The 16,163-nt window shown below is 41.3% G+C and overlaps 1 protein-coding gene across 7 annotated transcripts in view; it reads right to left on the minus strand.

Annotated features, from left to right (window-relative positions):
* Positions 1–16,163, minus strand: part of LTBP1 (latent transforming growth factor beta binding protein 1) — a 416,121-nt gene that overhangs the window by 364,508 nt on the left and 35,450 nt on the right. For all 7 annotated transcript variants that reach the window (XM_066378530.1, XM_066378532.1, XM_066378534.1 and 4 more), the window contains exon 3: positions 2,933–3,230. In XM_066378530.1, coding sequence (XP_066234627.1) covers positions 2,933–3,230 — 298 coding nt within the window. The remainder of the gene's footprint in view (positions 1–2,932; positions 3,231–16,163) is intronic.

Here is a 16,163-nt window from a genome sequence, read left to right on the forward strand (position 1 = left end):
TGAAAAGCATCTACATCCAGCAGATGAAGTCTCTGAAGCAAATTATCTACTGGCACACCTCAGAGATATGGCAAGTTTGGTTCCTGCCATATGTTATACAATACAGTGAGTCACACAAACATTTTGGTTTCCCGGTGCATATAAAAGTTATGCTTACACTATACTGTAGTCTACTGAGTTTGCAATAAATAGCATTATATCTAAAAAAAAAAATACATACCTAACTTTAAACATATTTTATTGCTAAAATTGCTAACTCGCAATGAGCTTTTCGGAAAAATGGCACCCACAGGCTTGCTCAATGCAGGGTTGCCACAAACTGTCAATTTGTAAAAAAGAACAAAAAAAAACACAACACAGTATCTGTGGAGCACAAGAAAGCAAAGTGCAATAAAAGGAAGCTCAATAAAACCAGGTATGCCTGTAATGACTCCTATTCTCCCAAAGCCAAGTCTGAGCTGAAACCTTAGCCTCCTCTTTGACTAACAACATTCTTCTCTAAATTATCCTGCTGCTACCAAAAAAGAAAAAGGAAGAAAAGCCTGCCCCTTTATTTGACATCTGACATCTGGTTCTCACTAACAACCCATATACACACATCACAGAGGGTCAGAGTCTAACAGTGGATGGTGATATTCAAGATGAATGATGTCGCTTGTAAATTACTTCACAGTTTATGTAAGTAATGACGCTAGAAAAAAAATAATAATCGCAATGCACAGTAATCTGACTCTTGATTGCCAAGGCATACTTCAACACAGAACTGTTCTTTGTGTTTAAGATCCAGAACAATGCTGGAAGAGAGATGTCTCGCGATGATAGAATCAAAGCTTTATATCATTTCAAGGACACAGTTACATTCGTGTTCTGGCACAAAAAAGCACCCTATCCTTTAGGGAAGGGGTCACCAACCACAGCTCATGGGCCGAAAAGCTGGACCACAGCCTGTTTTTGTACGGCCCGCAAGCTTAGAATGATTTTTACATTTTTTAAAGGGTTGAGAAAAAAGAATCAAAAGAATAATAATATTGGGTGACATGTGAAATTTATATGACATTCAAATTTCAATAGCCATAAATAAGGTTTTATTGGAGCGGTCACACTCGTTCATTCCGGCCTCGCCTGTGGCTGATTGTGTGCTATAATGGCAGAGCTGAGCAGTTACAACAGAAACCAGATGGCCCGCAGAGCTGAAAATATCTGCCGCTTTCCAGAAAAAGTCTGCCACCCTCCACTCCGGACGTAGATGCTGGATCCTGCCTGTCTCCGCTTAAAGGCTAACACTTACTCTCCATAGTCTGCCTCCATTCAAATCCAAACACTTTATTAGTAGTATTAGTATTACTCACCTATGATCTGTGTGATCTTGAACAAATTACTTAACTACGCTGCACCTCACTTTCCTCATCTGTAAAATGGGGTTCATGACAGCACCTACCTCATGGGGTCATTGTGAGTTGCAAACTAATAATATGCACAAAGCATCTGAAACGGTACCTGGCTAAGTTACTAAGAAGTATTAGTTAGAAAAACTGTTACTACATATCAGTTCCAACTACCATTTCTTCTTGTTGAGAACTACAAGATATTCTGATAGTTTCCAACTGAAATGTTAGCTAAGAGGTTCGATTTCCAACTAACCCCCTTCCCCAGCCTGTTTATCATGGCAGCACTGAAGTATGAGAGAAGAAGAAATGGAAGAAACATGGAAACAGAAAGAAGAAGGTTGAGGAAGGAATAGAAAAAGTTGGCTGAGGTCGCCGGTTCAAAACCCTGGGCTTGCCTGGTCAAGGCACATATGGGAGTTGATGCTTCCAGCTCCTCCCCACCTTCTCTCTCTCTCTCTCTCTCCTCTCTCTCTCTCTGTCTCTCCCTCTCCTCTCTAAAATGAATAAATAAAAAAAAAAAAAGAACTAGTGAAGAAAAAGTTGGAAGGCCCCCATTCAGCAGGGACAGTAGGTGGTCTATTCACACGGGAAGTATCAATTAGGGTAATTTCACCTATAGGAACAGATTAAATAACATCTGTGGGCTGGCTGGATCCTAATCACCACGTGGAAGCTGTGTCTAGGGGAGAAAGCATAGAAAATTCCAAGCGTACAAATGAACTGCTGGGTCAAGCCCATTTTTAAGTTGAGAACTTCCTGTACTTTACATTCCTAGACAAACGTCAAGTGATAGTTGCAGTAAATTCTGCATCTTGTTACACACATGGAGTAGTAGCTAATTAAAAGGAAAACGTCTGTGTAAGGATGCTGGACAGCCCAGAGGCTGCTTCCAATGTGACTCAGAGGGGAACAGAGAGAATCACTCCTTACGCACGGCTTCTCATTTTGTTCAGAATGCACTTCCTAATGCTAAGAAAAGACCGTGTTCCCATAAATAGAACACAGGCTCATTCACCAAAAACGGAGTTGCATGGCAACTGGAAGATACTTAACCTGCTACTGAGGCTGGGAAATTCTCTTTCCAAGGACTCACTTTCATGTGAATACCTTCTCTGTGCAAGGCGAAGTTCCTACCTTTCCCCTGTATCTTTAAAAATCATACAATTTCTCTCTTTAAGGTATTATTTCAAAATGCTACAGCACCCCCCCCCAAAAAAAAAAACAAGAATTTTTTAACTCACAGCTCTACCACAATCAAACAATTATCTTCATTATTCCCTTCCAACCTTGATCCCTATAATCTTTACTGTTGCTCTGGTGTGTGCTTCTAGTAAATCTTCCCTGCAGAGGCTAAACACACACATCCAATATTTTTAAGAGACCTGGTGTTGTAAGTGTAATGTGTAAAACCCTGAGGAAAGAATAGACATTATTATGCGAGTGATTTCTGCAAACTGTGCAAGAAACGGAAAGAGGGTTACAGCAATTTATCTAGGGCAGTAATTAAGATGCTCCTGAGCTGGAGGCAAGCTGAAAACACTCACTGAGAATGGATCTGCTGGGAGAGTCCTACTGAAGGCTTCGGCTTGAGGGTCAAGGTCATCTGGGCCATGGGACCGACTCTTGGTAGAGTGTCTGCCTTTTTAGATGAAGTGCGCTTTGCTGCTTGCTCAGGAGGGACCCAAGAAGACGCAGCCCCGGGACTCTGCCCTCCAAACCCTGGTGATGAGGTGTCCTGGGAAGCTGTCATCTCACAGGCTTTGCCCTTGGTCCCTGGTTTACACACGCAGAGTTGAGGCCGGAGACACATCCCTCCATTCTGGCATGGCGGGACACAGCTTGCTGCGGAAAGATAACAGAAAACACAAGTTAGAGGAAGAGTATTACAGGCTGCACTAATTCTTCCAAAGGTTGAACAGCAGCATCCAGATAATCACCAGTAAAATAAAAGCATACTGAAAGACATCGAGACGATGATGGTGGTGGCAGCTCATTCTTATTAACATCTTCCTGTGTGCCAGGCACTTTTCTAATACAGATCAACAAACCGAATCCCCCAGCAACCGTTTTAGTAGATCTTTTATTCTTTCCACTTTACTGATGAAGAAGCAGACACAGGGGTTATGCAATTTGCTAAAGGTCACACAGTTACTTATTAGGATATGGAAGAGCTGGGATTTTTCTCCAAGTAGACTGGCTCCCAAATCATCCTTCTTCATCACTTGACTACCTCCGTCTCTCAGAAATGCATCAGAAACACAAACTTAAGAAAATGCTCTGCCCTTCTTTTTTTTAAGTTGTGTCCTGTGGCTGAAGTTTAAATTTGAGGGATCCAAACAAGATTTAGCAAAATAACAAAAAGCTCAAGCCTAACCCCAACTCCCTCAAAAAGTGCTACAGACGTTGTCATCTGGCATAAAGCATCAGAGCTTAGAGACAATCCTTTGGAAATTTGGTCCAACCCACTATTTTTTACATGAGAGAAATTCAAGATTAAAAAGGTTGAGAGTTGTCTGATACACATTTTTATGCTTTTGCCAGTGTATGATATACCATACCTAATTTTATAATGAAAGGCAACCAAGAAGAAACAACCACTCTATCTCCTATTTGCTAGGACGTGTGTACTTTGAATTACCAGGCTCGCGGCCAAGCAGAGTTTTAAAGTTAGCAGGCTATGTATGAGTCATGGTAGATGCACTTCATCCTAGATGCCATGAGAGTTCAGATGTCGCTGACATAAGTTTTATCAGGTTAATATCACTGATCAATGGACACCATTTCTTCAGTCCTTTCTTTATTTGTCCAAATACACTTATTTATGCTGACCTTTTGCTATCAGTACACCTTTGACTGAAACTCTTGATCCTGAGAGAGACCACAATACTAAGTCTTCCATCAATTTCAATGCAAGATTCAGCCCACAAACAGTCACAAAATAGATGCGGGACAGGAACTGGAGGAGGCTATTAGGGGAGACCGAAAAGCCCTGAAACCTACTGATGTTTTTATAAAAGAGTGATGATACTTTTCCCTCTTCTATGATATGATTCCTGTTAGTTATCGCAAGTAATGACAAGAAACGAGTGTCAAAACACTAAGCTGACAAAATTTCCCAAGGGAGGGAGGGAGGGAAGGAGGGAGGGAGGGAGGGAGGAAAGGGAAGGAAAGGAAGGGAGGGTGGGTGAAATAAGAAAGAAAGAAAGAAAGAAAGAAAGAAAGAGAGAGAGAGAGAGAGAGAGAGAGAAAGAGATAGGAAGAAAGGAAAGGAAAGGGAAGGAAAGGGAAGGGAAGGGAAGGGAAGGGAAGGGAAGGGAAGGGAGGGAGGGAGAAAATGAAAGAAAGAAAAAAAAGAGAGAAAGGAAAGGGGAAAGGAAAGGAAAGGAAGGGAAAGAGAGAGAGAGAGAGAGAGAGAGAGAGAAAGAGATAGGAAGAAAGGAAAGGAAAGGGAAGGAAAGGGAAGGGAAGGGAAGGGAAGGGAAGGGAAGGGAAGGGAAGGGAGGGAGGGAGAAAATGAAAGAAAGAAAAAAAAGAGAGAAAGGAAAGGGGAAAGGAAAGGAAAGGAAGGGAAAGAGAGAGAGAGAGAGAGAGAGAGAGAGAGAAAGAAAGAAAGAAAGAAAGAAAGAAAGAAAGAAAGAAAGAAAGAAAGAAAGAAAGAAAGAAAGAAAGAAAGAAAGAAAGAGAGAAAGAAAGAGAAATCAGCCAGCTCCCTGGGTGACTTTGGGGTAAGTTACTTCACGTTGGCCTCTGCACCTGTACATGATTGGGGGCAGAGGGAGGGCAGTAGCTGCTTGTACTAAAATGGTCCCCAAAGGTTCTTCCCATATTAGGTTTCTAGAATTCAAAGTCAAAAGCGATGTACTTCTAGAGTTCAGGATTCTAATTTATCAGCATTTTCCTGACGAATAATCATCGGGTCCCCTCTTGGCCAGGGGTATTTATGGAATGTCCCAGGAATGGAAACAGGCTGCTCCCGCAGAAAACAGAAGCGGCCATGAGCGAAGGCTGGACTGGGCTTTCAAAGCTGGGCTTCTGCCAGAGATCACCCTCCGGGCACTTTCATGTATGCATTCTCTTCATGCTTTCAATTAGAGACGCGTTTCAGTTTAACATCTGAGAACGATTTCCGCTTCTGCTCCCTCCCAAGGTGTACTGCAAATGTCTACCAACTACCAGGAAGGCTGCACTGAGCAGCTTGCAAAAGCCGGTACTGAGATGGAGGCCAAGGGCCAAAACCTTCCCGGACACCAGTGAGAATATAGCGAAAAGCTGTCTTTAGGACACGGATGGGTTAGAAGTGGCAAAGGGCAGAAATATTTTTAACTCTTCAAATTTTGTATGTAGTAGAACAGGGAAACAATAATTAAAGAGGGGGGAAAAAAACCCACTTGAGCCCACAAAAATTTTCTACTGGAAGCAAAAGAACACGGTATGTAACAGTATGCCTAGGTACACCACCACCCTTTTGCAGTTGATTTTAAAAGGACAATAAGGAGGCAGATTAGACAATTTCCTATTCCTCCTACCCCACCAGGGTCGGTGCTGCTGGCAGCAGCACCCGGCAGCCTGCAGACAGGAGGGACTGTCTTGACCTTGGGACACAGGAGGGGCAGATTCCAACTGCCAACAAGCCCCTCACCTGACCTGAAAAGCAAAGCTCATGTCCAGCGACCATCTTCCTTACACTCTTTGGACCTCAGGCCGTAGCAGTGCTCACACACAGCACTTCTCAGAGCGTGGCGCTGGGACCAGCAGCAGCTTCACCTGGAAACACTTTAGAAATGCACATTCCCGGGCTGCTCCAGGCCCGCTCTGTCCGCAACTGGAGCCCGGCAGTCTGACTGCCCTCCAGGGAGCGCTGCCGCACGCTCCAGCCCGAGAACCACGGACAAGCCGCATTTGGAAACTGGCACTTTTCCCTCAGCCCGTTTTCGAGAATTTCCATTTTTATAATTGCAAGTCTGGTGTTTTCACACACGACCAGTGCTTTCCTTTTATTGAATTCTTGCCATGATAAAAGTGTTTGTTTTATGTTTCCCTTTTATGTTTAATGAAAAAAAATTTAAAAAATGTTCCATGTGACCAAATTCTCAAGATAATTATGGGACCCTTCCAAAAGTTTATACATGTGGTCACCATCTACTTCACGGTCAATGTAAAAATCGTAGGCATGTAGGAGAAAACTGTTCTTCTGAGGTGTTGAGCTATGTGGAATATTACGAATAAGACTACTTTGAAAATGTTTTTCCTACCATTTTCCTGACCACAGGTAGTTCAACACAATGAGTAAACATTACATCAAGATCTTATCAGAGAGCTGGGAATTTCTCAGGCTTTGCTGCACCTTAAAACCAGCTGGGGAGCTTTTAAAACTCTCAAAACCCAGGCCTAAGATGGGAGAGGAGCTGGGACAGGGGTGAGAGGGAGGGAAAGGCTTGAGATGTACAAATTGCCAGTTATAAAAACAGTCACAGGAATGTAAAATACAGAATAGGGAATATGGTCCGTAATATTGTAATAAATATGTACAGTGTCAGATGGATACTAAGCTGATCACTTTGTAAGTTATACAAAGGTCTAATCACTATGTTGTATACCTAGAACTAATTATTATGTCAACTGTAACTGAAAATATATATATTTAAAATAAAATAAAAAACAGGCTTAATGCTAGCAAATGAATCAGACACTAGGGGATCGGGTTCAGGAATCAGTAACGTTTTGTTTTTTGTTTTTTTTTAACTCTTCCAGCGATGGCAAGGTGCAGACATGCTTGAGCACCAGCAGCTCAGGGAACAAAATCCTCATCCAGACTTGCAAGCAGACTAATCTCCCTAAAATGTGGTTCTCTGAATTTTTTCTCATTCATTCAACAACTTTATACACATTTCAGCTGCCCATGAGATACATGCAAGACCCCCCACTCTGGGTCCCACTGCCCTGCCCTCCTCACCGCCACCTGGTCCACCCCTGCAGAAGCTCGCCACCCCTAGGTCTGCGGACAGGGTGCCCTGTCCTGAAACACAGGGCCCTGGAGCTCTTGCCCGCCTGAAACCTCCGCCCTTCCCAAGAGGTCTTTCCCAAATACCCACCAACCCCTCACATGAGCTTTTCATCACCCGAACTCCTGTTCCATTTTCATCATTCACTTCACATCACATGTCATGTCACATATTATTATTCTTTTTTTTTTTAATGGGGCGACATCAATAAATCAGGATACATATATTCAAAGATAACAAGTCCAGGTTATCTTGTCGTTCAATTATGTTGCATACCCATCACCCAAAGTCAGATTGTCCTCTGTCACCTTCTATCTAGTTTTCTTTGAGTATTATTCATTTTTTAACAAAGTTCTCTCACTTCCCAACTATTGATAGATCACAAACCGTGAGGTCAGCTCATTGGCTTATGCAGGACTTTATAGACCCAAGGGCGGGAGCCTGAACCTCCTCCTGGTTGAGTGACTGATGTGCACGAACAGCCACTCCTTTCCAAGGGATGCCGGGACTGCAGGACCTCTGTAAAGGGAAGGGAAGCAATCAGGGGGCCCTTAATCGATTCCATAATGAGGCCCACACCTCCAGACTTGGTTGGTATGGTGCTCACACAGCCTCCAATCCTTCAAAAATGTTTAAAAATAAAAATTAAAGTTAAATTATACCCTCTGCTCATGTATAAGGTCTGTAGCAGCATTTAATATACTGCTCACAAAAATTAGAGCATATTTCAAAATGAATATGAAGCAAAAAAAAAAAAAAGCATTTGATTTCTTTTTATTAAACAAGAACATCAGAATAGCAAACAAGTCCAAAAAAGTTGTTCGATTATGCAAATGAGATGCAAACCCAACTTTTATTTCATTGGCAAAAATGCACTATACAAAAGGCTGAAAGTACTGGAGTATCTGCACATTCCCTGATCCCCTAATTTTTTATTTATTTTATTTTTATTTTTGAATTTTGCATTTTCCGAAGTGAGAAGCAAGGGGGAGGCAAAGAGACAGACTCCCGCATGTGCCCAACTGGGATCCACCCAGTATGCCCAGCAGGGGGCGATGCTCTGCCCATCTGGGCCATTGCTCCATTGTGGCCGGAGCCATTCTAACACCTGAGGTGGAGGCCATGGAGCCAGCCTCAGCACCCAGGCCAACTTTGCTCCCATGGAGCCTTGGCTGTAGGAGGGAAAGAGAGAGATAGAGAGGAAGGAGAGGGGGAAGGGTAAAGAAGAAGATAGGTGCTTCTCCTGTGTGCCCTAGCCGGAAATTGAACCCAGGACTTCCACACGCCGAGCCGACACTCTGAGCCAATCGGCCAGGGCCTGACCTCCTAATTTTTGTGAGCAGTGTAAGTACACTTGTTAAAGTTTCAGAAGCTCTGGTTCAGTCGGTTCTAGAACTCTGAAAGGGAGCGATGTTGAAACAACAGGCTATGGACGAACAGAAAAGAATACAGTAGCAAGCTGGTGGAGCTGCAAAAGGTCAGTGAACTTCCAGCAAAACACAAATTAAGGGAATTCATCTAAGAAGTTCAAGTGCGGTAGAAGGAGGGGGGAGCTTCTGAGAGACACTCAAAAGAGTCTCTGAAAAGGAACTGGGGTGGGAGCCACAACTCATAAAGCAGATAATCCAATAAAAGGACCCCTGCTCACGATCAGCACAGCGCATCAGCTCTCTACCTACCTCCTCCCTTCCAAACAGAGCAGTGATTTTAAAAGGTGTGGGGGTATTTTTTAGGTTAAAAAAAATAATAAGTTTCCATGGTTGGCCGGATGGAATAACTGTTACCAAATAAGCGTTTTTTTCCATAAACAACTAAAAAAATGGATGAAAGATATAAAACAGCTGTTGTCAGACAGCAGATAACTGGCAAGTGAGGACAGGGAATCCTAAGGAAAGGGAATCAAACAGGTGAGCCCACATGCACCCCGGCCGTCTGCAGCAGGCACTCTGCAGACTGTGGCACAAGGGGGTACCGAACAGAGAACCACGGACTCCGGAGCCGACATGTCAGGAGGCTGCGTGGCAGGACTGCAGGGCAGAGGCCGGCACACAGAGACAGCCCCGCAACCTACAGAGGACCCAGAGCCTCCGCCTGACACTGAGCTACACAGGCCTAGAGCCAATCGCCATGAGGCCGCGTTCCCCACAGAGCAGCGTCCCAGTCGTGACTCTCCACAGCGAGGACATTCGGTAGAGATCTCAGAGTAGCAAAACCTCCAGTATCAACATCAGGCAAGAATAATACACAAAAGAAAACTAACACACAAAGGACAGTTAAGAATAGAGATGCAAAATACCTAAATAAAATATGAGGAAATCAAATTCAGCCATATTTCGAAAACAGAAAGGCAAGCAGAATTAATTTCAGATATGTGAGGATGGCTTTAATGTCAGCAAATCTATCAGTGGAATTTCCCATGTTAAAAAATTAAATGAGAATTTATCTCAATGAATGCAGAAAATCTCCCAATAAAAGCCATCACTTATTCATGATTAAAAAAAAACAAAAACAATTATTAGCCAACTAGGAATACAAAAGGATGTCTTGTTCTGGTAAACAGTACCTACAGCAAATGCCACAACAAGGAGCATGCCAAAACCCATAACAAATACTATGTGGAAGCTGTAGAAGCATTCCTAGCAAAGTTGGAAACAAGCTGATGCTCACAATAAACTCTAATGGTCAATCTTATAAGTCCCAGCCAACGTTGACAAACAAGAAGAAATAAAAAAGTCTAAGAACTGAAAAGGAAAAATCAACATATCATATTTCAGTTTACTTAGATGTCTATATAGATAATCCAAAAGATCCTACAAACTATTACAACAGAAAAACAGATCAATGAAATGTAATAGAAAGCTTGCAGAAAGATTCAAATATAAATGAACTACCTAAAAAATAGTGTTGGAGCCTGACCAGGCGGTGGCGCAGTGGATAGAGCATCAGACTGGGATGCAGAGGACCCAGGTTCAAGACCCCGAGGTCGCCAGCTTGAGTGCGGGCTCATCTGATTTGAGCAAAAGCCCACCAGCTTGAACCCAAGGTTGCTGCCTCCAACAAAGGGCTACTCGGTCTGCTGAAGGCTCGCGGTCAAGGCACATATGAGAAAGCAATCAATGAACAACTAAGATGTTGCAACATGCAATGAAAAACTAATGATTGATGCTTCTCATCTCTCTCCATTCCTGTCTGTCTGTCCCTGTCTATATCCCTCTCTCTGAAAAAAATAAAATAAAATAAAATAGTGTTGGAAAAGAAACTGTCATCTATCTAAAAGAATTAAAATGGGTTCCCTGCCCACACAAGAATATACATTCCAGATTTTTTAAATCTTTTTTTTCCTTCTTTTTTATTTTTATTTATTTATTTTGTATTTTTCTGAAGTTGGAAACAGGAAGGCAGTCAGACAGACTCCCCCACATGCGCCCGACCGGGATCCACCCAGCATGCCCACCAGGGGGCGATGCTCTGCCCATCTGGGGTGTTGCTCTGTTGCAACCAGAGCCATTCTAGCGTCTGAGGCAGAGGCCATGGGGCCATCCTCAGCACCCGGGCCAACTTTGCTCCAATTTGAAATCTTTAAAAGAAAATTTGAGAGAATATTTCATGATTTGGGGTAAGGAAGAATATCCCAAATGTGAAACAATAAGTAAAAAGCAAAAAGGATTGACCGACTTGACTATATCAAAATTTAAAAGACATAGCCTGACCAGTGGTGGCGCAGTGGATAAAGTGTCAACCTGGAACACTGATGCCACCAGTTCGAAACTCTGGGTTTGCCCAGCCAAGGCACATACCAGAAGCAACCACTATGAGATGATGCTTCCTACTTCTCCGCCCTCTTTCTCTCTCTCTCTTCTCTCTAAAAATCAATAAGTAAAATATAAAAGAAATGTAAAAGACACCTTACACAAAATTGAGACATGAATGACAAAGATAAGACACTTACATTATACTGAACAAAGAATTAGTAACCAGTTATATCAAGAATTCCTACAAATCAATAGAAAAGAAAACAAAGGGTATGAATTGACTATTCAAAGGTGATGAAATGTGGGTAGCAAAAGAGATTCAACTTCTCCAATTATCAGACAACTGCAAGTCAAAACAATACTGAGATGCAATTCCACACTTACAGGACTGGCAATAAGTCTGTCCAAAGCGTTAGCAATAATTTAAAAAAAACAAAACAGGAACTTTGATATACCACTCATGGGAATATATTTTATATTACCTCAATAAAAAGCAATACCTAGTAAGTTTAGAATATGAAAACGCAGCCATTTCACATACTGGCTTATGGAGACGTATCCAGGAATGTTCACTGCACACCAGTTATATTGCGAAAATATTAGCATTGATAGATAAATTCCTAAACTATGATATATCCATACAATGGAATACCATACAGCAGTTATAATCATGAGCTAGATCTGTACCTATCAAAATGGATAGACCCTGAAAATAACACTGCCTTAAGAAAGCAAATTATAAGATGTTACTTCATTATACTGCAACTTACACAGTCATATTATAATAACTGTCCATGTCAATAAAATACATAAAAACAATACTATTCATTTTAATGGGTACATATGAAATCATCAAAAGCATAAAATATGTACTGGATTTATACTGAATTCATAACAGTGATCCCTTCAGGAAGACTGGGAACAATAGTAAAGAAGGAAATAGGTCACTTTATGAGAATATTTTTTCTTTAAAAAAAAGACGAGCAGCAAATATGACAATAAGTAGACCTGTACTGAGTAGTAGACACCTAGGTGTTTACCATTGTACCCTTAGTACTTTTCTGTGTGTTTTTCAGTTTAATTTTCAAAATAATTTTTTAAAACCCAACAAAAGGCAATTGAGAATTGAAGGTAGTTAAAATCTGTTCCTGCCTGACCAGGCGGTGGCGCAGTAGATAGAGCGTCGGAATGGGATGTGGAGAACCCAGGATCGAGACCCCCGAGGTTGCCAGCTTGAGTGCGGGCTCATTTAAGCAAGACTCACCAGCTTGAGCCCAAGGTCACTGGCTTGAGCAAGGGGTCACTCGGTCTGCTGTAACCCCCACCCACCCACCCCTGTCAAGGCACATATGAGAAATCAATCAATGAACAACTAAGGAGCCACAACGAAGAGTTGATGTTTCTCGTCTCTCTCCCTTCCTGTCTGTCTGTCCCTATCTGTCCCTCTCTCTGACTCTGTCTCTGCCACAAAAAACAAACAAACAAACAAACTCCGTTCCTTATGCACAGAATGAAGGGGCGATGATAAGAATGAGGTCAGTCAATGTGGCAGAAATTGCCACCATGAGAATGATGAACTCAATTTGCAAGCATCAGGCAACAAAATTCTACTCCATCCTGGCTGACAGAGCAGGTCTTCTGAAAACACTCTTTCATCATCTGAAATAGTCAAATCTCAGACTCCCCCAAACAGTAAATACCCTCAGATTTCTTTCACATCTGAGTCCGACTGCAGTTTGACAAGCTGATCCTAATGTTATTTAAAAGATCAGAGACTGTATTTTTGGGAAGTAAGCCATGCCCTGAAGCCCAGTCTCTATTGCTTTTAATTCTAAAAAAGTAACTCCTAGTTATATTTAAAACTCACCCCAGCGCACACGGGGCAAACAGTGTGACTCTCTGCCCTTTGCCTTTCTCACCAAACAAGTTGCAGCATGTCTCCCGCATGTGTCCCGGGAGAAATATGAGTCTAACTGTGTCTTCTGTGATCAGAGACAGCAGGTGAGAAATTGCTTTGCTCTGTGTGTCTTCACAGTCATGCCCAGCTGCCCTTTGAAGTTATTCAATAACACTAAGCGATATCAGATCACAAGAAACATAGCATGAGGTCACACATTTTAGTCTACCCTAACTCCATCTGCTCCTTGTACCAAACCCAAATAAATGCTGTACTTTCCTTGTAAATGTCTCTGAGTCAGCTTCCTCCAAAATCCCTGGAGCAAAGAATATTAGCATAACATCCCCATGCCTACTCTATCTAGCCTTGTAGCATAATAAAGAATACCACAGAAACGGGTTTTCTAGATAGGTGAACCAGGCACCAACACATGTAATAACTCTTATATATTTTGAATGTTATTAAAATTCATGTGAAAGACTTCAGTGTGTGTGTGTGTGTGTGTGTGTGTTGACTGCTCTCTCTTCTCCAAGTCCAGCCGTCTGATAGCACAGGCTCTCTCCCCCCAAGTACTTCCTGCCCCATTTCTTTCCTAATCTACTCTCCAGTGACAACTTAGCCAAACAGACAGTCTGATAGTTGAACACAGTGCAAATTATACAGACTACAAGTCACAAAGTTTGTGTGCAGAATCTCATGACTCTGTTCAGGAGTGTAATGACTTGATGTCAAGTACTGAGCCCTCATCTGTCTAATTCCCCAAGAGCTGCTCTGGAAGGTTGAGGTTCTCAAAAACTGAGCTCAGCAGGAGTGGCTAGTTACCATGTGATTTAATTTAAAATAGATGGTCCACTGGGCCAAACACACTCCTCCCAATGCCATCAATAACTGTGAAGTCACTCACGAAATACAATATAATTAAAAGTCATAAGTCATGTAAATGAAAAAGCACCAGCAATTTTTCAGGGTCAGTTTCTGGTCTTTTTATTGCCATTTTATGAAGTTATTGGTTTTTGTTTTAAGTCAGTTTAAAAAAAGGAAAAGGAAACAGCATGGAAGTAAAAATGGCAAAAGAAGAGAAAATCCAGAATATTTATATATAACAACATTTTATCAGAAAATGTTGTTATATAGAAAGGATTAATAAAAGTGTCTTGAACAAATTAAGACCAAAAAAAAAAAAAAAAAGAGAGACAATCAAGACAAAAGAAAATGCAAGTGCAGTTAGTAAATACATTTGTGGAGTAATGGTCAAATTGTCATCAAAAGAAATGCCAACTAAAACAAGAAGAAACAGTATTATGGCAACTTAATTTTTCAAAAATATAAAATTATTAATACAAAACGCTGCAAAGATGGTAGTATGGTGGTACAAGCCTTTTAGAAAGCAGTTTAACAATATGTTTCATGCCTGACTAGTGGGGGCGCAGTAAATAGCATGTTGACCTGGGATGCTGAGGTCCCACATTCAAAACCCCAAGGTCACAAGCTTGAGTGCAAGCTCATCCAGCTTGAGCACAGACTCACCAGCTTGAGCGCAGGGTTGCTGACTAGAGTATAAGATCATCTAGATCAGTGGTGGTCAGCCTGGTCCCTACCGCCCATTAGTGGGCGTTCCAGCTTTCATGGTGGGTGGTAGTGGAGCAACCAAAGTATAAATTAAAAGATAGATTTAACTATAGTAAGTTGTTTTATAAAGATTTATTCTTCCAAACGTAGCGAAAATCTGACATAAAGTACTTGGTAAGTAATTATTATTATATGCTTTAACTTGCTGTAACTCTGCTTTATAAATTTTATAAAGTAAAGTTACTTCTCTACTTTATAAATCCCCGTTACTGTGGAACTGATGGGCGGTTAGAAAATTTTACTACTAACAGAGATACAAAAGTGGGCAGTAGGTATAAAAAGGTTGACTACCCCTGATGTAGATGATCCCCTGGTTGCTGGCTTGAAGCCCAAAGTCATTGGCTTGAGCAAGGGGTCACTGGCTTGGCTTGAACCCTCCAGTCAAGGCACTATGAAAAAAACAACAAAAGTGATACAACTATGAGTTAATGCTTCTCATCTCTTTCCCTTCCTGTCTGTCTCTCTCTATATTGCTCACTAAAATATTTTAGTTTCAAATATTTTAGTGGCCTCATTGCTAGAAATTTATCCTAAGAGTCAAAAAAGGAAACACATAGTTCTGAATTATGAACATATATATGTCCAGCTATCCAAAGCAGTGTTATTTATACCAATAAAAATGCAAAAGAACCATACAAGTATGGTATTATAGCCATTCAAAATTAGAATTATAAAGTGATACTATAACTATAATCTTTTTAAAAGTTGATACTACTAAAGTAAATAAAAACACAAGGTTACTTTGCTATTCATTCAGTAAGTCATTTACTACATCCCTTCTCTAAAATAGTATAATTTCATCTTTGCACTAGTGTTAGTAAATATGTATAACTACAAGTTTCTTGACAAATCTTGGGTTTTACAGACTGTAAATTATTATGCACATATAAAGTAGTATTATCATTAACATCTTAATTAACATTAATAGTCTATTGGAAGACTATATATTTCTAAATAAGAAGTCTAAAACCTTGTATTGATCCCATCACATTTATCTTCATTCATTATTCAAACATTAAGCCCCTCCACCTTACATGCTAGCACTGTACCAAGAACTGTGGATAGAGAGATGAAAAAGAGACCAATTTCCTGCCCATAAAAATCTTTAAAAAATTGAGACATGAGTGTTTCACCTTATGCTGTTAGCGTCGTACTTACAGACTATGTGGGCAAACTACTTTGGTTGTGTGTGGCGGAAGAACACACAGTAACACTACATGAGTGAGGGAACTGGCACCCCCGGAACGCGTACCTACACCATTTTGGACTGTTAAAAGCACAAGTGTTCTGTTTATGTTCCTTTGTTTGGTGACTTTTTGGCCCTTATCATGGCTCCTAAACAAAAGTCAGAGCTACTGGCATCACACATGGAGAGGAGCTGTCCTCTGAGGACCTCATTCAGCTGGAAAAGCAGCTGATTGAAGAGGAAGAGAGAGAAACCCCAAAAGCCAAGAGATTTACTACCAAGAGTTTGACAGAAGGTTTTTCTATGGGA

This window comes from Saccopteryx leptura, chromosome 3 (assembly GCF_036850995.1).
Source record: "Saccopteryx leptura isolate mSacLep1 chromosome 3, mSacLep1_pri_phased_curated, whole genome shotgun sequence".
Classification (NCBI taxonomy): Eukaryota; Metazoa; Chordata; class Mammalia; order Chiroptera; family Emballonuridae; genus Saccopteryx; species Saccopteryx leptura.